The sequence below is a fragment of the Molothrus aeneus genome, chromosome 4 (genome assembly GCF_037042795.1).
Source record: "Molothrus aeneus isolate 106 chromosome 4, BPBGC_Maene_1.0, whole genome shotgun sequence".
Taxonomy (NCBI): domain Eukaryota; kingdom Metazoa; phylum Chordata; class Aves; order Passeriformes; family Icteridae; genus Molothrus; species Molothrus aeneus.
The window spans coordinates 64,092,499-64,115,319 of record NC_089649.1 but is presented as its reverse complement, the minus strand read 5'-3'; the positions used below and the strand labels follow the sequence as shown (position 1 = coordinate 64,115,319).

At 36.7% G+C, this 22,821-nt stretch overlaps 1 protein-coding gene across 5 annotated transcripts in view; it reads left to right on the top strand.

Moving 5' to 3' along the window:
• Positions 1-21,556, top strand: part of RGS12 (regulator of G protein signaling 12) — an 80,520-nt gene extending 58,964 nt beyond the window's left edge. For 3 of the 5 annotated variants that reach the window (XM_066548679.1, XM_066548683.1, XM_066548681.1), the window contains 6 exons: positions 329-402; positions 2,605-2,731; positions 3,660-3,756; positions 5,249-5,313; positions 5,838-5,991; positions 8,577-10,721. In XM_066548679.1, coding sequence (XP_066404776.1) covers positions 329-402; positions 2,605-2,731; positions 3,660-3,756; positions 5,249-5,313; positions 5,838-5,991; positions 8,577-9,211 — 1,152 coding nt within the window. In that variant the 3' untranslated portion in view covers positions 9,212-10,721. Of the gene's footprint in view, positions 1-328; positions 403-2,604; positions 2,732-3,659; positions 3,757-5,248; positions 5,314-5,837; positions 5,992-8,576; positions 10,722-20,904 lie in introns of those variants that run through there. The other 2 variants (XM_066548684.1, XM_066548680.1) reach the window with 2 other exon arrangements.
• The last annotated feature ends 1,265 nt before the right edge of the window (positions 21,557-22,821 follow it).

Here is a 22,821-nt window from a genome sequence, read left to right as displayed (position 1 = left end):
AAGACTGTTAGCTGGCTGTCTTTTCTAATGCATTATTCTGTGTTATTTATATAAGTTGAAGAATCTAGGTTTGTTTTAACAACCAAGTTCCTGAATACCTGCTGACTCCAGTGGAAATTGAATTTTGGTCATTGTTTCACACCTAGCCAAAAGAAAACATGCTTTAATCATGTTTCATATTGTAAAGGAGCAGTCACTAGAATGAGTACAGCCTATATTAATAATATTCTGAGTTACCTTAAAAAAAATTCAACAACACAGCTGCTCTTTTTTGCATAGTTTAAAATTAATTTGCTCTGTGTTCTTTTATCCCTGATGTGTTCTGCAGCCCCTGGTGTTGCACCAGGACAGCAGCATCCTGGAGTCTCGGGACCTGCGCTTGGAAAAACGCACTTTATTTAGGTAAGAGTCAAAAATAAAGCCTTCTTCTGGCCTTTCCCTCCCTGTTTCCCAGTTTGCTTTTTGTAAGTGCAGTAAAGGAGATGTTGCCAGTTCCCTGTGCAGTGAAACAGGAGGCTGTGCAGCTGCAGGAGGGGGCTTTCTGCATTGCTCTGAGGATACAAGTGGGATTTCGATGCCAGTGTTCCAGTTTAGGGACATTTAAATATTATTGTGGTGTCAAAATGCTCAAGCTGAGGCAGCTCTGAAAGCATTGGACAGATCTGTGGGTCCAGAGGGACCTTCCACATCATAAAGACATGCTTAGTAGGTTGGAGTAGCCACAAGAAAGATGTGGAAATTGAACTGGGAGTCTCCTGGTCTTAAAAATAAATGGGTATATTTATTCATGACCTGTTCCCATCAGTTATATCTGTATATGCCCACCTAGAAAATTGCAGTAAAACTAATTGTATAAATAAAAATCCTCTGATGAACCCTGAATCTTAAACACGTCAATGTTAAATTATTAGTATGGATATAATATAATGCAGTACATGATATATTTAGTTTTATGTAATATATTTGGTAGTGTGTGTTCTTTTCAAAATAACATTTGTAATTTTTTCCAAAATGAATCCAAACTAATGCTATGAAAACTCCTGAAATAATTATTTCAGGAAAAAGTATTGAAGTAAAATGTCTTACATTACTGACCTGGACTTTTGAAGTGAATGAAGTTTAATTTGTGAGGCATTCCTTATTTTGGCTCTATATTACTTTTCCTTAGGAAGCTGGGCTAGTTTCTATTTAAAGGTACTTCAGGTTAATAAATACTGTATGGCATATTCAATTTTTAGATTGAGATTGAGCAGTCTTTTATTAGGTGTGAGCTTGTTGAGTCTCCAAGTTAAAAAGGAACTTTAAGTAGGCAGTACCATATGTTATTTGTGTGTTAATTAAAATGTAGAAATGTTCTACATTATTCCATTCTCTGGATAGATACTATGTAAGCAAATATAGTCAAATATTTGGAACATTTTCAGACAAAGGAGAAATACTATGTGGGTATACTTAGTTACCTCAGCGTTTGCCACTTTTGTATCAATTACCAGCTAATGATTAAAATGGATCATTTCAATTTAGTAACTGTTGAATTCAAAGAAAATATGAAAGACAAAGCTTCAGTTATTCTGGCTTCTTGTGGAAGAGAAAAGTCAACATGACTTAACATCTTGTATTCAATTTTTGTGAGATAAAACATGAGTTTTATATTTAATTGTGACTGAAAAAAATTACTGATAATAATAATATCTGATGATGATGTACATTTCTTCTGGTTGTTTTGTTAGTAATAAGCTTGTCCTTGATTTCATACTGTAGTACCACTGCAATCAAATGAGGCTTATGGAGGATTCAGGGCATAGATGAAGAGCATTTAAAAAAAAAAAAACCAAACCAAAGCTGGGCACAGCTCTGTGCAGGGACATAGATACTAATGAAAGTTGTTTGGGTTTAATTTTGTAAAAACAAATTGTATTTAATTATTCTTTTACTGTTTTAATAATGCAAAATTGTAAAATAGGCTCTGAAAAGAGCTGTCTTTAGCCTGTAAATTCTAAGTTAATTACTTTTTCACCTTTGGTATATAAGTTTCTCTTGTACCGATATTTCATCATATGGTGGCACCAACCCAAAGAAGTAGCACTGGAATTCCACAGTGTTAGTCTGTTTAAAAATTAAAATATTTGTCCGAATCCATCTCATGTAATTGCATAACAAGTTGTGAGTCTGTCTTGTAGAACTGAGAAGAAATATTTTTCTTGCATCCAAGGCTATAGTTCAGACATGGAGTCACTTTGGAAGGACTCCTGGACCAAACTGGTCAGAGAAATCTCCTTGTAAATATAGAAGTGCTGTGGAATGCTTTTCCTTGGTCTGAAATAGACTGGCTCAGGCCTTCACTCAGTTCTGGCAAGTGAAACAGTCCAAGTTTTATTTGTGTTAAATAGAAGTAATAATAAATTAAATATAATAATAAAGAAATAAAAAAATAATAATAGATTCTTTGTCACTTCAGTTTAGTATATATTCATGCTACTGCAGTTCCAGCTAGCTACTAGCTGTAAATTGGTACAACTTTGCTGTAGATTGGATTTGACATATTTCTATTCACTTTATTTACTGGAGTATTTCACACTTGGTGTTACAATTGCTGTGTTTCAGGCTGGATCTTGTTCCTATCAACCGGTCAGTTGGTCTGAAGGCAAAACCCACCAAACCAGTAACAGAGGTCTTAAGGCCTGTTGTTGCAAAATATGGTTTAAATCTTAATGAACTTGTGGCAAGACTAGTAAGTATTCTTTGATGTAATTCAAACAGCAATATTTTCTGTCTGGAGAAGATCATATGATAGTCCCTGGAATGATTCCTCTCCTGAGAATTAGGCATTTAAATATCTGCAGCTACATTTTGAGATAAAATGCATTGTAATTATAACCATTAAGCTTAGTAGTAGTTACCTCAAATATTTAGTCTACATCTGTTTTATATTCTCTTCATAATAAACCAAACATCCAAAATAAGCAAGCCTGAACTTTGCTTCTTCCAGAGCTCAACTCCCATTATTAGCCAGGGAAAGTTGGTTGGATTAAAGCTTTTTTTCCATTGTCCTGGGAATCATGAAAGTTGCCACAAATCCCCTTGCAGAAATATTTTGTTAAAGCAGACTGATTCAACTTCTCTACTACTGAACTCTTGGCTAGCATGTTCTCCTTTCTTTTGTGCTGGAATACTTAGGAATGTAAAGTTAATTTTGTGGTATTTCTAGTATGTAAGCTGTCTTAGCTGAACCAGTCCAAGTTTTTAAGATAACTGAAAAGTATGTTGGTATAAAGATAACTTCATTTAATGAAATTACAAAACTAATGAAATACAATCAATTTAGAATAAAAAAATAATCTAAAGTGTTCTCTGAAAAACATGACTTGCTGAACATACACACTAATGGTGCTAGAGTATTTAAGCACACTTACAAATGGGATGATTTTTTTCCTCCATGTATCTTTTTTTCCCAATACCATTCTTCCCACAGAATAGGGTCACACTCATTGAAATCCAGGTAGTTTTACACCACTGGAATAAACATTTTTAGAATAGTAGAAGGATAGATTGAAGTATAAAAATCCTTTGCTTGTTTTCTTTCAAAAATGTCAGACTGCATGAATTTGTTCTGAAAACAGCTTTTTCTCTATTACATACAAACTGTGATCCGACTTTAGAGTGGTGAGCAGGAACCCCTTGATCTTGGTGTCCCTATATCTAATCTGGATGGTCAGCGGGTTGTTCTAGATGAAAAAGAGCCATCAAAGGGTAGAGGTAAGTTTGTAGAAAAGCTTTTGTTTGTGGTTCCAAATCAGTTTTACAAACCCTGACTATGGTTAGTTTTTCCTGTTGCTGTGAAGGTGAGGTAAATGTGATTAAATTTATATCTATCATATATAGCATATATTCTTTTTAACTAAAAAGCAGTGCAGTTTCTGAAGATTGAAGATTAATGTAATCTGTGATAGCAGGTAGTTTTACTGTTGCTGTAAGAAATTTTGCAGTAGTAATATTTGAATTTTTTGTTTGCACTGAGCCACAGATCCACCCACAAACTTAGGAACATAGCACCCAGAAATAATAATGAGAATCAAGTGCCAAATATCTTCTGTGCATTTGGCAATTATTCAGTGAGGAACATTCTGTGTAAGGAAAGCAGATGCAGTTTGTACAGCAGCTGCATCTGCTGCTATCATAATATTCTTCATAGGCATGAGAAAGTACCAGAGCCTACTTCTCCAGTTTTAAGTGATGATTTTTGAAAATAACACCAAAAAGGATAAAAACTCATGACCCTAGGCAACATAATTGGAAAAATAAAAATTTATCAGCTAAACAGTTGACAATCTCTTGGCACAATTAACACTCTGGATTAATGTAAGTAGCCTTATGAGTAAAGGTTTGGTTTCATTAGGAGACCTTTTTAGAGATATTGAACACTTCTTTTCAAAAGCTAAATTAGATATGGTTAAATTAAATAGACTTAGAGCAGGGATCCTCCTCGAAGAAGAACTGGGATTATAAATATGGAGGTATTTATTGAGGAGAATCAGATTTGTCATTTTCCTAACCAACAGAACCAATTGTTATTTTGAAAAACAGTTTCAATCTAAATACTTGCACACATAATTAATTTAAGGATTACAAGTAAAGCCTAAATCCAGTGTGCTGCCAGCATCTGTAAAAGCCTAAATCATAGAGGATCATTCTGGCAGTGGTTCTGTGCCACTGTACCAGTGGAAGGGGGCAATGATTCTGTTACTAAATTTGCTGTAGGCAAATTTAATTGATGGAGGCTTTGATTACTTAGAAGATGGCAACGAGGATACAGCAGTTTCTACAAAATATTTGATGTGTGAAACAGGATGGAAAAAATTCAACATGGCCTTTCAATGGTCTTTTCTGCTGATTTTATTTTTCTTTTTAAAATTATAGTGTTGAGAATTGCAAACTGAATGATCAGATTTTATCATTATTTGATCTAAATCAACTGAAAATTTAGTGCATAAGTCAGACTTCAGCATCTTTTAACTTTAAAAATAATGCCAGTGTGAGGAAAATCTGAAAATGGGAGGCAGATTCTGGTAGGTTTTTACTGAAAAGTATCAGGGTTATCAACTGTGCTCACTCTTCATTTTCTGAATACATATTGGAGCAATTTTAAAGCACAAATCTGTTTTGTCCATCATTGTCCCTTAAGTCTTGCTTCTTTAGGGAATTATAAATTGGTGGTTACAGAAGATATATTTATGTTCAATGTTTACAGAGAAACAAAGAGGCGTGTTAGTAAAACAGACTGCAACTGTATCTTCAAGAAGTCAAGGATCTACTGTAAGTCTTCTGCAACGATTTTTCTCCATTAGATCATCTTCTGTTTCCTTCTAGAATTCTGTATCAAAGGCTGCATTCACACATGATTTTGAATCGGCCAAATTCTGTAACTAGATTGAATATAGCTGTTATCTGTCTGATAGTTTTCCACTGTCAACAGCATTTATTTGTGAAGAGCTTTGTCTTCATGATGAATCAGTTAACTCTTTCACTGTGTTGTGTTTGTTGTTTCGTGTCTCATTGGCTTATCTATGTTTGAAAATAATTGAGCTACTCTGTAGTTCAGAGGCCATTTCTGTCTTGTGAATTCTTCAGAGTAAACAATATTATATTTATTTCTACATTTTTTTGGGAACTGCTATGGCAAATGTTCTTTGCCATAATCAAGACTAACCTAAAGCATTTGTTGTGGTGTTAGAGAAATCTGTTTCCAAAATAACTTTCCTCATTCCTTTAGGCCATATTATGTATACAAATGATAGAGCCTGAATGTAAGTAGTACCTTAACTTTCCTTCTAATGCAGGGAGAGGGAAGAACTCTAGGAAAGTCTAATTCTATCAAAATGAAAGGCGAAAATGGAAAAAATGCTAGGGAAGTCCGGCTGTCAAAGAGAGAAGACTCTATTGCAAAGATTGGGAAAAAAAAAAGTCACAAAATAAATTTGGATGAAGCAGAGGGTATGTGAACTTTATAGCTTACATATTAACATAAGTAGTCTTAGAAAAATTTTGTGTCTGTGTAGGTACCACGTGTTTAATACTGTGTTGTGAAAATCATAGTCATGACCATTATATTTTTGTTTGGTGTGTTTGAGTTGTCAAGTTTTCATAAGTTGAAATTTTAAGAATACCTAAACACTGATGTAGGTGTCCAGTGGGATTTTCAAAAGTGAGGGGTACCTAATTCCTGTAGAATAAAAGGGGATTAGTTACTCCACTGCAGTTGAACATCCCATTTGATACTCTCTGTAAGCTGTGTAGAAGCTTGGCTTTCTGTTCACCTCTATATAAGTGTTTGACAGGCACTGCACAGTAGTGTAGACCCAAATGTACTCAGGTAAGAATTTTTGTAAGTTTTCTGCTGAACTCTGTAACAGCCAGGGCAGGGCAGTCAGATTGTGGAGGAGATGTGATGGGCAACAGAAAAATTTGCATTCAGCATAAGAAGTAGAAATAAGCAAAGAGGTTATTGGTAATCTTGCATTTCCTGAGTCCTATTTTTACCTTTTTTACACCTTAATAGTTCTGGTGATATCATTGGAAAAAAATCTCATGAGAGAATTTGTTTTGCTTTCTTATAGAAAGATGTCCATGGGCAAAAGAGAAATAAAAATTATGTAGCACTAGAAATTTTGGCATAACACCCTGTGCCCTAGGATGTGAACTGAAATGATGACCTGTCTGTCAGCCCTACACGCTCCTCCCTATTTTCCCATGTAGAAAAACAAACCTCAAAGAACATTTTTGACCAACAGACTAAAATTTACTGCTGAAGTTACTCCATATGCATATCCAAAACCTGGTTATGCACATTTATACAGCAAATGAATGTTTACCTTTGAATGTTCATCTGTGAATAAATGTCCACTGACTAGAACTGAAAAAAAATGCTATGGTTAAAACTTCTACTGCAAAATGTTTTTTTCACATAAGTGTTATTACAAAATATTAGTGCATTTTAAATTATTTTCTGTTGCTTACTCTTTTGTTAACTTGTTTTCCACATTTTAATACTTTCATTTTTTTTCCTAGGACTGAGTAAAACATTAACATAATTTGAAAACTTCAGAATTCGAGGCTTTCACATTTTATTTTGAGTTTTGTGATATTTGTCAAAGTTTGGAAAATGCATACCAAATGTTGTAGACTGTTTTTTAATGCAAAAACAAACAACTGTTCTATGAACTTTGAAATTTCAGAAACATTTTTGTATGACACATCTTAGAAATGTTGCATGTTTTAATATGCCTACCGCCATTTTGCAAAACTTTGGCAATAAGAAGCATTTTGAAGCTTCCATCTTGGCTACATTCAGATTTTACAGCATTTGAAAAAGCATGTTAAAAAGTCATTTTTATGAATACGTTGCAAAGCCTGCCAAGTATGAGTAGAGGATTTAGGAATAAGGTCATACAAATGCAAGTGTACGACTCCATATTATGCTAAGTTAAAACTGATACTAATGTTCTGTTGCTTTATTCCTTAATGGCTTTTGCTTCAAACAGTATTTATAAGCTGGGTTGGAACTATTGATTTTATTTAATCTGTTGGAGATGGCCTTTTTAAGCATCTTTTAATATTCTGTAGTTAAAGTGCTTTCTTCTTGAAAAATTAGGACATGCAGAGACCCTATATTAAGAATTACATATTTTTATATGTCTATGTTTTGTACCAAAGAGTTTGTTTATTGTTGCAATGCTTCTTTTTTGAGGAGTGGAATAATTCTTGGCTTACAATTGATAAGTTTCTTGTTGCCAAGTTTTGAAACTTTTTAGAACAGTGTTGATCTATTATGAGTATTATTTATAGAAACATATTAAACCATTGGATATCATTAGGGACATGATCAGCAAATCACTTCTAATTGTGTTAAAGCCTCTTTAAAAAGCTGCCCCATTGCTTTTGGTAATGGCTCCTTGGATGGTTACTGACTATCTGTAAGCTACTGATTCATTGCAGCTCCAAGTAAAATGGGGTTACTTAAATCATCATCTGATCATACCCTGTGATGATAACATCCTGGTTTAAAACTATGCCATGAATTGAATTGAAACTGTGATAAAATATAATTACTCTGAGAGAAAGTCAATATAATGAGGAAGTTTGCAACATTCTGAATCTTTGAATGTTCAAATGGCATGCTATTTTTGAGTTAAGATGGGTAAAACCCATCCAGAATATAAAAACGTGCACCCATTGTCTGTAAGACTAGAGCCTTGCTTTGTATAAAGAATTAAAAAATCCTGCATGTGTGTACAGATTTATTAACCGCGTAAAATTGAAGACGTGTTCAAGGCTCAGTGAATTGCAGCTGTTCTAAACTGCAAAACTCTTACAATAGCAATGCTGATGGTCTTAATTATAGTGATGCTAGTGAACATTGCTGCAATTGAAAAAGTTCCTAATTAACATGGGATCTTATTTCAAGGCAGCATTGAAAGAATTGAAGATCTTCATGGAAAATAAATGTGCTGAAAATGTACATTTTAATAGCATTGCACTTTCTGACAAAAACTTGTCAATTTTGGGTTTTTCCCCAATAGAATTTTTTGAACTCATATCCAAAGCACAAAGTAACAGAGCAGATGACCAACGTGGACTGCTAAGGAAAGAAGACCTTATTCTTCCTGACTTTCTTCGTTTACCACCCACTGGACCAGAACCATCCTCATCTACACCCGCAGGTCCTAAAGGCCTCAGCAAGCGAGTTTCAAAAAGCAATGGCAGTGATGGATGTACATCACCCAGTGGAAAACAGGAGTCCCTGCAAAACTCTAATGAAAATTCAGTAAAGAAAGTGGGTTACTCAGAAAACAAACATAAGTCTGCTTTGGCAGCACTCCACAGCCAGAAGACTTTAAGCGTTCCTTTCAGCCCTCCGTTGTCTCCGATTCCGCACGCCCAGGAGAGCAACGCCGCGGTGTGGAAAAGGCAGTCCAGAGAGCTGCAGGCTGAAGGCATTCAGATGGTAGATGATGAGAATGTGGCAGACTTGACTCTTGTGGCTGAAGGAGATATTAGCAGCCCTAACAGCACTTTGCTACCACCGCCACCACCAACGCCACTGTCAGACATCAGTAAACTCACGGAAGCCAACTATCCGCCCCCAACTCCTTTTGCAGGTAATCAGGAAAAATCTGGATTTCAAAGATCCAATTCAGGTATTTCTAGATTTTAATAGTTTTTCCTTTTGTGTAAAACTACTTCTCCTTGGCACTGTTAATCAGTATCTGGCACCCATTAAAACAGCAAAGAAAATTCTCTCTGCACCTTAATTTTTATTTTTTTTTAACCAAAAAAAGTAGGAAAAAAGATTTTAATTGCCTTAGTCTGTTCTAACTGTAATACTTCTGGTTGCCTTTAACAATGTACTTTTGTTTGGATTTGGCATGTAACCATAAATGGCCACATGCAGACAAACCTTTGAAATACATCCACATGCTATAATTATCTCATTCACCCTCAGAGTACAAAACAGGATATCAGCATTTTGAGCTCCATAGCACTGTTGTGTTCCAGATTTTCTGATCCATTTCTCATAATGAGATACATGATTAGGGTTTGGAAGTTTAAGTACTTTAACAAAACCCCTAATTATTGAAAATTGCAGTATTGTTTATGATTAAAATTTTAAATGGATAAGCCTCAACTTAGGATATATTTCACTAATAAATTTGATATTTGGGACAAAAATAAAAATGTTATTTTTTTTAACCCGTACTTTGCTACACAGAGAAATAGATTGCATCTATCACACTTCCTCCCAGAATATTCACATATCAAATAGCTTTCTAATAGATAATTTTAAAGAAAATATGTAACTTTTTTAGGATGTAAGTTTCATGGTCTAGCAATATCACAGAGCAATATTAGCCCAAGGCTGAAGTATGGAATTTCTTTATAAACATGGACTCTACTAATAATTGCTATTACCAGAAACAGGAATTTGAAGACAATGGGTGTCGTGACATTGACATTTACAGTCATTGTACTGTGCATTTTAATGTAAAATATAAGAAGAGGTATCTATGTGCTACATTTATTTTTGATGTTTCACAAACATATGGTGCCATATTTGTATGATCACATTTCTTTGTGATGTGGGAATATACATTTTAATTATTTATCTTTTTACACAGAGTATTTGATACTGTTCTTTATCTGTATGGTTGATGATTTGTAAATACTTCTTTGGTTGTTGGATGCTTATAAATGGCAATGCAGATTATTTCTTCCTCTTGGCATTTTAAAAGCCAATTCCTTTATTAGTAGTATCTGAGAAATGTTCTATTAGCGCTACCACTTAATTTCTGAAACTGAGTATTAGACGGACTTGTAACCAGTGCCTATGGATAACAGAACCACAAAATGTACTTCAGACATATTGATGTATATATGCATAGATTTGTGTTGGTGTCTTTCTGATAATATGTCAAGTGTACAACATAGGTATCAATTTGCATATTTTTCAGTGAGAACTGTTAAAAAAAACCATTTGCACTTAAAAAAAACTTCATGAATTTACAATATTTTAATGCATGCTTAAGTTTCTGTGTAACCACTGAGCTGTAGCTTTCCCTTTTCCCACTTTCTACTTTTTACTTTGTAGAAATCTTTGTGTAGTTTTCACATGTATTTTGTATCCTTGTTCTCTCAGGAGTAATAAATTCTAGCTATAGTTACGCAAACTGGTTTTAAGCTTCCATTTTATTCATTATTTAAAAATTCTTTCAGTCCTGGATTAAGAATTCTGATTGAAATTACCTTCTTACGGCAAACAGATAAATAGATATGAACAAGCAATTACCATGAGACAAAGCTGACAAACATTAGATTTATTAATAATTTAGACATCCAAGGGCAAATGCTGTCTTGAGATGCTGATGGGTCACATGTGAAATCCATAGCATTGGCATGTGCTCCAGAAGGCAAATAAGACAGGAGGTTTCTTTGGAATTAGTCATAACAGGAACTCCTGAAAGGAGAATTTCTTCTGTCTTTGGGTTCTTGGGCTAAACTTTATGTTCATTACTTTCCTTCTTATTTTAAACTAAAGCAACTCTTCCCTGGTCTTTAAGAAGTGAGCTGGAGATCTCAGCTCATTTGATGTGGAGTAACCAAAGTAACCACCTCTTTATTTGGTAGACTTGGGTAAGAAATGAGGGGTTGGTTGGGTGCTGGAGACCACACTACTCTTTTCACTCTTTGAGATGGGTCCTACATAACAGCACTCTGAAGCCTAATTGAAAAAAAAATAATTCTGCAGAGAGGCGTGTTGTGCTGTTAACTAGGTCTCATTGTGTTCTGGGGAATGAAAATCCAGTTTTTCCAAAAGTCACTGTGTTCTCACATATTTGTGGGCCTCCATGAAAGAAAATAAAGCAGTTGAAAGTCCTGTAGCAGTTCCCCTTCTAAAATTATTCAGAGTTTTTCACAACAAATAAGTAATACCGTCCATATTTAATTTAATTTTTTAAAATGGATTTTAATTAGCATATATTTCAACTAGTGTTCTATACTTTCAGTGGTGATTGTGCCTTATTATTTTGTCATAGTCACCCATGAATGAGTAATCAAACTAATTTTGCAAAACTGAAAATCTAAATTTCTTTTAGCTTTCTGACAAAACAGATTTTTTTTAAGGAATAACAAAATTTTTAAAAAAAATATATAAAACACCTTCCTTTTTTGCTACAGTCTTATTGCATATATTAGCTGTATTCTACACTCTTCTCATGACACACTACTATTTAATGGGAACTGTATTCTATTAAAAAACGGTGATTTTATGGAAAAAATGTGGGGTGAATCAAAACTTTTCTATTTTCATGATTGGAGTTTGCATGGAAAGGCTGTTTGATGATGTACATAATTATAATAAAGACTTCTGAAAACTCTCTCCAGTCAAGAATTGAAATCTCAAAGGACTAAATCATTAATAATGGTTGCTTTTTTAAGTGCTTTAATGGTTGTTCATTCATAACCCCCATCAATGGAAATTGCATTTCTGATTGGTTTATTCAATTAAAATGTTGGGATATAAAGACAAATAATGACTACAGAATTTGCAGAGGTCTCTGGTCTTGGTTCCAAATTGGCCTAAAGACAAATGACGTGTGTGCTTACCCTGCACATTTTGGGCTTATAAATGCTGGGAAAAGGACTGGGAGGAGTGAAGGGGTCCCTCATGTTCTGCAGGGAGCAATTTGCTGATGTAGCAAGGCCAGGCCAATGTCCATCCCTCTAATGGGTAACACTTGGGGTTTTTTTCACTTGATGATCTAGAAAGGAAAGTATGAACAATGGAAGTCAGCAAAATAAGGTTTGCATCACTCTGAGCTATTGAGAACACATTTTCAAGCTCAGTTCTTAACTTTCTGAAATAAGTGAAATGTTTTTATACTGTATTAATACTTAGCTATGAAGTAAATAGCAAATAAATTAGCAACACAAGAATCATTACTGATTCTAGTTGCGTTACTCATCAAGAGAAAACGTCTTTATTTTTAATAAGCCTGCTAGTTCTGGCAAATTTCCCACTTTAAAAATCAGATGTTTCTGGAATCTGAAGACATTCTTTCATGTCTCTGCATATAATGGTGGTCCCATCTGTGGAAGAAATAATTATTGTGTGGTGTGATTGGCTTGAAGTGATGCATTCATTTTTGAAAGTGTTAAAACGCAGATTTAATCTCCTTGGCTTTTGTTTTGTTTTATTTTTCTTTTTTTAATTGCCTGGTATAGTCTGGGTACTTTGAATGCTGTCCAGTTTTTCCCAAGAGGCTGGGCACATGTGTTACCCATGGGGAAAGGCAGCCTCCCAAACCTGTAGTCTCCTCAGGAGCTGTGAGTATTAAGCCACAGGCCGTGCACTGACTTGTTTATTTGCAATATTCCACTGGTCTGAGTTGTTCATGTTGGTTTTTGCCTCTACTACAAAGTAGGTGGGCATTTTGTCATGATAGCAACTGGGCTGTTTCACTAAATACCGTTTCAACCTGAGATAGGACAATTTGCAGCAATCCAGATTGAAGTGTACAGACTGTAGATTTGAGTCCAACAAATTGATCTTCCTTCTCTTAAAAAAATCCCTGTTGTTTTTGGGGCTTTTTTTTTCAGCTAGGATGAGAATTATTCTCAAAATGACACTAGAGTTACAGTCAGTGGAAATGTCTACTTGTCTACCAAGTATGAAGGTCTTTTTTTTAAGGAGATGTATAGGCTGGATCCAGCAATGCACTAGAAAAGTTTAGTCAAAACTACCTTTTAGCATATGATGTCATTGGTTAAGATAGAGAGCCAGCTAGGGGAAATAAAAGCATGGTGTACTCTCTGTAATTATGCTTCAGTAGAATGTCTGTGGAAGTTAAAGAATTAATTTAGACAGTCTAAAGTTATATAGCTTTTTTTTAAGAAACCGCTTTTTTTTTCTGAAAATAGATTTGTACCCTCAAAATAAACTTGCTTACTTTCTTATTGAAAAGAAATCTTTCAGAAATTGAATAGTTAGTACCAGGGCTAGGATGTTTTTGTTGTGAAAGATAAATTATGCAGAAATAAAATGCAGGGTACTTTCTCAGAGTCTGGTATAGGCTATTGTTCCCAAAGCCCAAAAAAAAAAAAAAATCCCCAACTGATCTTTTTTTATTATTCACAGAAAAGATGCAGTACCCCACAGCTGAAGACTAGAGATCAGATAATTAGAACGGAGATCAGTGGTATTTCTGTGACTTTTGCTATTTTGGCTACTAAATTTTTCAATTCTAATGGTAATGAATTCCAAGTGGAAAAAAAACTTGTGGTAGTTAAGGAGATTAAGAGGTCATTAAGAGAAATCACATGTCTATCTTCAAATTTTGAAAATAACCCTTTTTTTTTTGTAATAAATGATACAATATTTTATGTAACTAATATTTTATATAATCTCTTAATTCATGTGGCATATTTTAGAGACAGTCCAGTGGTGTTCCCTGTGTAAATCAAGATAACCACATGAATGAAAACATTAATAAAAATTCAAGAAAAGGAGGTGATTATGACATAAAAGATGTAAGAATAATGTAAATCATTATTTTAATTATTTTTAACAAAGGCTGTTTTCATGTGGTAACTTACATCCTTTACTGGTTCTGTGTAAATTTATAGAAGATAATTGGATTCTGGATCAATATAAAGAAGTACCCATGAGAATCCAGAAATACAAGGCTGGGATGTGTTAACCCTCTTTTAATCAGAGCATGATTCAATGGGAGAATTACATGTAATACATGACTGTGATCCACAACAAACAGAGGAGAAGGGGAGTATAGAGCAGACAAGTGGGAAGCAAGGAGGACCTTGGGGGATGATTATTTGAAATGTAAACTTATTTTGATCAAGCAACAGGATAAACATTTTAGCAAGAATTGCAAATTTATCACTGGCTGAACGAAATGTTAGAAAAATGACAGCTGCCCTCTGAACCAAATGCACATGGGCTAAACCCAGATCTCTTCAACCCATGGCAGCATTTGGATAATGAAATGAACTTTGCTGAATTATTGGTAAAATGTAACCGGTAGCCCAGTGAAACCACATTTTAGACTTTCATAATTGAAAAATAACCTAATGAATGGCAGATTAAATTAAAATGGATTCAAGTAATTCAATCCACTATCTCCCAACTCTGCAATAATTATAGGACTCTGCAAAAATTAAACCTGCTGATACCGACACTGATGGAAAACCAAAACAATAAATGCTGGAAGATCACACTGAGAGCTGAATATGTGTAGGCTGCTGCAGAGTTGTTTTATCATATCTACTGCTTAGAAAGTAGTTAAAAATTGTTTCAGATTTAGCAGTAGAGAAATGGAAAGTTTGAGCAAATTGGACAGTGTTATTGAGGGCACACATGTCTGCCTGGGTCAAAATTCAGAACTTTTAATTTATTTGTGGAGTGCTCCTGGATTTTAAATGATGTTGTTTGCAGTTCCCTTCAGCTGCTGTTGTAGCTGTGCACATGAAGGGTCCCTGCTCTCAGCAAACACAGGTTACAGTGCTCCCTCTTTTGCATCTGTATGCCACTGGTGAGCTCCCTATTCCATGTGATAGTCCAAATTTGTCTTTCTGAATAATGTGTGGTGCTTTGTTCTTCTTGTGAATGCTTTGGAGATGAGTGCAATGAAAGGATTTCCATCTGCCCATTTATAAACTTAATGCTGCAAATGTACTCACAAAATTCCCAGAAAAAAAGGTAAATAAACTGCTAATGTAGAATATTGCTGCTTTGTAGCACAACCCATTTCCTGGCTTGATGCCTTCATTTTACTGAGTCAGATTTCAAGGCACTGAGCATATGCTGCAGTTGCTGTTTCATCATGCAAGTGAAATTCAGCATATAAAGTCAAATTTCCTTTGCAAAGATTTAGCATAAAGTGTAGGTAGGAATCTTTTATTAAGTCTGCTTTCTCCTTGGTGTTGTATCAATTAAGAGATAAAAAGAAGGAAACTGCCAAAGAAAATTTAACCTCTGGTGTTCTAAAACTTTGATGTAAAGTATCCTTTTCCCCTCAGAAGCATAAATCACTGTAGAAACTTAAAAAAAAAAAAATTCTTGCAGTAGTAACAGTATGTCAGCCAGTGTGAAGTCATTCATCCACCACTTAAAAGAATCCATGTGTGGGAGGGCTAATATGTGGAAGTAGCATTTCCTAACAGTTTAGGACAGAAAGGGATAAGTGTCTTTCTGAGAGTGAAACTGCCAGATTACGTCCATGTTAAGGAGAAGTTATTTATATTGATTTATTTCCAGGACCCTGAAACAGAAGGGACTATCTATTCACTCACTATAGAAGTGGCCATCAAAGGGCTCCTTTTTTCAGTCTCATGTAAGAAAATGCCAGTGTGGTACCACCTTGGGACAGGCTCCATGGAGTCAGAGGCTGGAGCAGTGTCTGCCCAGGCTGCTGTGTCACAGCACACTCCAGAGCCTTGCTGCCTGGGAGACTGATTACATTTGGGGCTGGAACATGTCTGTAAATCACCAGACCCAGGAATTGCCCCTGAAAACTGCAGGCCTCTTCTCACGAGTTATATTCTAAGTTTTATGAAATACTTCAAACAGATTTTTATCTGCTCTAAGTCAGTACAAAATCATTAATCTGGAGCTCATTCCCTTTAACTGAGATCAGATCCTCTCTGACATTAGAAGTCAAAGGCCTGGGATCAATGGTATGAAAATCAGCAGGATATTCTTGTTATCTTTCAGTAGAACTTAGAGCCATCTAAATGGTTAATGGTTTTGACAAGAACAGTAGGATTTTAGCAAAGGTAGAATGATGAGTGAAACCCTAAATTTACATGGAAGAGATTTTATTAAAAATCGTAACTAAATTTAGCACATTGAAGATAAATGCATTTATTGATTATGGTATAGAAACAATATAATTGCAAGCTGTTGTGAGCAGGCCTTTAAATCCCCAAGCATCTGCATTAGACTTAGAGTTATATGATCCTCTCATCTACATTTGGCTGTTAATGCTGCTCCTGAAATTTCCAGGTTTTTTGTGACCTTGTCTCTGTGTGGAATTTGGCCACATGCTCCCTTATTCCTAAACTACCTGGAAGAGAGTGTCTTGTGATCTTTTGCTTAGATCTTAAAGTTGGAGGATTATTTAATACAGAAGATTTCCCTTTGTCTTTATATAGTTCTCCATAATGACAATATTAAATTTAGAGTGCTTGAGAATAATACACAAAATCCAAATATCACAAAAAGAGAAATATTGGTAACAGAAAGCAGGAGATCAGCCAAAACAGTGCTTGATTGTAGTCACCTTTGGGAAAATGCAGATAGGTGCAGTTAAGCCTTCTAAGCAGTCATTTGGCTGTGAGCCTGTGACACAGCAGATCTCTGGTTTAAGGACAAAAGATGACCTGCATCTTCCCATCTTTAAACCAGCTGGAACATATCAACGGGATCAGATGCACAAGAAAATTTCCCAAGAGCTGTGTGGAATGCTTAGCAAGGGAGGAGATTACCAATAGGTGTGAATGTGGAATTCCATCCTGGAAATTCACCTCTGTGACTGCTGCCATAAGCAGTGTCTGTCTTTCTCTACTGAAGTTAGGTAGGACATCTGAGAGATTAGATCTGGGGAAATGTAATAACATTCCTGACATGCTCCATACATGGCAAAGCATCTGCAGAGCTCTCCATGGAGGTATTCATCGCTACAGTCAAAAATATGTGAAGAGAAATTTTCCCTGTGAAGGCCCTCTGCACCTTAGATGGTGCCCTGCACAGCTGAGTGTCTTCAGGCATTTGTTACTCAGAAAACATGAGGAGGAGACCAGTGTAAGAGTGTTACAAACTTCATTGAAACCTCATTATAAAGCTCCACTAAGTCTAAAGCTCCATGCAAGTCTTGAGTCTGCTTAAAAACTTGTGGGATACATTTATACACAAGCTGGTTTGGCAAATCTCGCCTACTATTTGTGATAAATAGCCTTGCTCCATAAAAGCTCTTTCTTAAAAAAAATGAGGAAAAATTTACATTGAAATATTTTTTCTGGGTAGTGCTACTCTTGAAATCATCTTCCTATTTGGTGAAGATGAGATAAGGTATTTTCTACTCTGACAGGAAAAGTGAAATCATCTTCACAGTATCCTCCCTTAGTAATTCCACAGTCTTTTGAACTGGTATTTTAGACAAGATGTTCTCTTTTACTGCCCTGACTCTAGTAGTAATTTATTTGATGCTGCAGAGAGATTGCTCCTAAAAAGGACATTAATAGAAAAATATGTCTATAATGCGGATGTGTTCTTGTTCAGATGAGCTTATGTCTTGTGAAGCCTGAGAGCAAACATTGACCTTATTTCTGCTGTGCTCCTATTGGGCAGCTTGCACACCCAGTTGCTTTGTGTGCTGACTCAGTGACACCATAATTCCAAGACTTAATGGCATTTCTTTTATTTAACTGTAGAAGGGCTTAGCACCCAAATAAATTCAGCAATACTTGCACCTTCCATAGTGTTCCTCAGCAGGAGTTTCCAGCTCTTTCATCTCTTGTCCCTGTTAATGCAGGCTGTGTCTTTTGACTGTGGAAAGTGTTTCAACCTAGTCCAAGTCAACAGATATGAGACCTTCCACCTCAATCAAAGGTGTTCCTTTGCATGACATTTCATAGGAGGATGTATTCTGAGTGCTAGGACAGCTGGGTGACTCATGCTCTGTCAATGCCATGTATTTGTGGTAATTTGTCATTAGTAGGCATTTCAGCAATTTGTAGCTCTTTTAAAGCAGCTTGAAAGGAGAGTCACAGGTTTTGCTCAAAGGGCGTAGAATAGTGGATTAAAGAGATCAAGAGAACAATTCAGTACACTCATGTTAAGATAAATGTTCCAGAACAGAAAAATAGCATTTTGCAGCCCAGCCAGGCAAGCAGCAGTTAAAATTAAGACAATGTTTAGTTTCAGTAGGGAGATTTAAACACAAAGTCTAATCCAGTCCCATTAAATGTTAGCTGCAATTTAGCAGGCTGCAGTCATGCTGGGCTAGCAGGGCTGGGAGCTTTCTGCCTCTCTCTGCTCAGTTGATTTGTTTGGAGTTTGATCTAATTCCTCTGAAAACACAGCAAGCACTACTGATGCAAAATACCCAGATTATTCATGTGGGGCTTCACTGTAGCTAAAACACTAAGCATTGCACTACTGAGGATTTAAACTTATTTTTCTTAAATAGAAAGCTTTAAGCCTCAAGAAGACCCTGGAGTGATTTGATTGAAAGTGTGTGAAAGTGCTTTTTTTGTCTTTTTCATTTGCATTTCCTCCATTCTCCATATCAAAAAGTTCTTGATTACGGTGATTATACATGGAAATTTCTTTTCCTTGCATAAAACCGTAGCAATCACTTAATGGAATAAACACGAATAAAATATTTGAAAGACAGCTGTGGGATTTAACCACACCAGTCTCATGGGATTTGTGTGGCTAAACATGCTGGTCAGGCACTTGGATGTACTGTGGCACAAAATTTTGAGAATGTCAGATAAGATCGTATCTTTTAAAAGATGGATAAGAAGATGTATGGAAAAAGGGAATTAAATATAAAATGGGAGTCCCTACTCAGGCCTGCTTTTGTGCCTTGAAAGTTTCTCTTTTTTTTTTTCCTTGGCTCTCTGTTTGAGCTAATGAAAGCAGTTCTCTGTCTCTGAAAATATTGCCCCTCTTTATATCATCATGGGGGGAGCCTTAGTTCCAGAAACCATGTTGCTAAATGTGGTGTGAATCCTGAAATCAACTCCTTCACCCTTCCCTTCTTGCTGCTGTTGACACAGGCAAATCAGCCTCTGTACATTTGCTTTGAGAAGCTCCTTGCACTTTGTAGGGTCACACCTAACACAAAACTGGCTTTTGGGAGCTCAAGGGTTAGAACTACAGTCTTGGGAGAGTGATGACTTTGTGTGAATAGGCCTGAATCCTGGCAACTGTGATTTTAGATGTAACTCAGGTGTTTCTTGAGTGCTTAAAGCCCTCAGACCTCAGAGAGTTGCACAGTCCTCAGAAGGACCTCAGTAGGCTGGAGAGATGGGCAGAGAGGAACCTTCTGAAATTCAGCAAGGGCAAATGCAGGGTGCTGCTCTGGGGTGGAACAAGCCCATGGAGCAGCCCAGGCTGGGGGCTGACCTGCTGGGGGCAGCTCTGCAGAGAGGGGCCTGGGGGGCCTGGTGGACACAAGGTGTCCATGGGCCAGCAGCGTGTCCTTGTGGCTGAGAGGGCCAAGGGAGTCCTGGGGTGAGTCAGGAGGAGCAGCGCCAGCAGGGCAGGGGAGGGGATCCTGCCCCTCTGCACAGCCCTGGTGGGACACATCTGGAGTGCTGTGTCCAGTTCTGGGCTCCTCAGGATAAGGAACTCCTAGAGCAGGTCCAGCAAAGAACTACTAAGTTGGTCAAGGGTCTGGAGAATCTCTCTTGGGAGTAAAGAATCAGGGAGCTGAGCCTGGTCAGCCTTGAGAAGAACCAACTGAGAGGAGACCTCAGCAATGTTTATAAATATCTGCAGGGAGGCTGGCAGAGGATGGAGTCAGGCTCTGCTCAATGGTGCTGAGCCATAGAATATGAGGCAATGGCCAGAAACTGATGCACAGGAAGTTCCACCTGGATATGAGGAAGAACTTCTTCTTCTGAGCACTGGGACAGACTGCACAGAGGGGGTGTGAGATCTCCCTCACACTGGAAATATTCCAGAACCATCTGGACACAATCCTGGGCCGTGTGCTCTGGGATGATCCTGCTTCAGCAGGCAGGTGGGACCAGATGCCCCGCTAGGTTCCTTCCAACCTGAACCGTCCTGTGATTCTGCAAAGTTGTTTCTTTTATTCTTGTCCTGTGGCCCATAATTGCTCTGTTGCAGTTCAGGACAGCGACCTGCAACTTCAAATAATCCCTTACTAGTCTGCTAGAGAACTAAGCCCTAGCCAAGTAAAAATACTATCTCAGCAGGGTCTTGGAGACCAGTTCAACTGAAGGAACATCTCCCATTCTGCCCCAGTGGAAGGTCTATATTCTCCTCCACCTTGGGTTTGCTGCTGTGAGAATTTTTTTTTTTTCTAGAGGTGTACAAAATTATTCTAATTAGTTATTTTTAATGGAGTCTTTTTAAAAACTCTGAAAAATGCTACATTAAGGCAGATACATATTAGTATTTCACATTTTTCTTTGAGATCCAGTGTTTAGTTAAATTTCCATCAGTAGGTCTCTTTGGTGGATGAATATCCCAACTGACTACCTTTGGGGCCTCAGAGAAGGCTGCAATATTGAAAACTGCTAAAACCAGAAGATACATAATTCTCTTGTTTTGTGTTTTTTTGTTTTTAATTCTTCTGTTAGGTGCAAACAGAAAGAAAAATGATTCACAAGGGACTTCAGGAAACTCCTATGAGCAGACCTCTCACAAAGCCAAGGCCAGCAGAAGCTTTAATCCTCCTGGTGTGAGAGGGAACCCTGGAATGGAGCTCCCTGTGAACAGGATAATTGATGTGGATGGGGTCAAGCTGGAGGGCTCTGGGACACGCTCCTGTGACGATTCTGAAGGGAACCTCAGCTTTGAAGGTTACATCTCTGAACTGAGATCTTGCCAAGGGAGGATGAGGACTGGAGTTTACAGGACGTCAGACCTTCCCTCTCTGATAGCTGTAAAGAGTGAGAAGAATAAGGCCACTGAGAATCAGTACAAAGCTACTTTTGTTTAAATCTCTGCTTTTAATTAAATTTTCTGGTATTTTGCTTGGCATCAGCAACAATGGAGATATGTATTAGAGACATGTTTCTGCAAGATGTAAGTGGTTTTCAATATCCATTTGCCTTCAAAGAGCTGGCTAGAGACCATCACTTCTGATATGAGTTGGAAGTCCTAGAATGAAAAAATAGTATTCCAATGAAAGTATTGAGCTATTTGGTTTTGCTTTTTGCCATTTCTGTATTATTTTCCCTTGGATAATTCCATTGAACAGTGCAATTAAAATAATGATTTCAACCCCTACCCTTCTTGTCTTTATTCAAGACAAACTTACTTTAAATTCCCCGATCCAAATGTTTTATTTAAGATAATTTCAGTTTAATCTTCTAATGGTATTCCCTGTGTTTTAGTAGATTTTTGAAATGTAAGTAAAATCAGTTACCGCTGTAAAAAAGATTAGGATATTTTCTTAATGTCTTCCTGTCTGTCTCATAACATTTGGGAAGAGGTCCAAGTTGAATTCAGTCTTGTCTAATGCATTGCCTGGATATATGCAATAAGACCATTGTTATACAAGCAGCAAGAAGCAAACAATAACAACAAAAACCAACAAAAAAAACCCCAAAAAACAACCCCGCCCCATCCAACAACAACCAAAAAAATCAAAACAACCCAAAATTGGGAATTTCCTGTGCTGGGAATAGTTTCAATAAGGATTCAGTGCCTCTCCTTCTGGTTGTTCATTTTAGTTTCAGTTACTTTTCTAGCCTTAGGTGGAGTTCTGAGAAGGAAAAGATATTCAAGACTGCTGAACATGTTGGTTTTGTCACCTGCTCCCTTTCCTCCATTACCATTTCTTCAGGAGAGATTATAAACCTGGACATGCAAAAGAGCGCATGAAGAATTGAGAGTGTTGGAAATCTGCTCATCATACTGAGTGGATATAGAGAGACTTCTGGGGGGTCATTGGTTTGAAATGATTGTGAGAATTAAAAATTCATGCTGCATATCTCCTGGACTGCAGGTCCACACGGGCAGTAGGTTTAAAGCATCAAGGGAAATATTGATTGATTCCTCTTTCCCTGCTCATAAAGCATACCAAGAATAATCAATATTCTGAATAGTTGAGTGTAGGGGGATACGGTATGGGTAAATAAAGGTAGTATAGAATGTAATCTTACCCCCTAAAGAGTTGCAACTGAACAATTACTAAGGATTAGGAGCAGGCCTGATATTAACAGGCCACAGCTGTAGCCAATAAGAAGAGTGTTATAAAAGGGTGGATTGGTTGGCTGAGGGGAGCTGGAGTCAGTTGGCTGCTGTGAGGGTGAGTTAGTGTCTAAAGGAGCTGCCTACGAGAAATATCAAGGAGGCATGCAAATCTAGCAATATGGAACCTTTGTAATATAATGACAACAGTTGAGAGTACTGGATTCTGTCACTCAGTTTCTTATACTCAAATGTGTAAGGTGAGAAAGAAGGTATGCATGATTTTGTAATAATATATTAAGATTCCTAAAGTTTAATGTTTAAGTGTTACATCAAATGCTCCAGTGAGATTAAGGGAT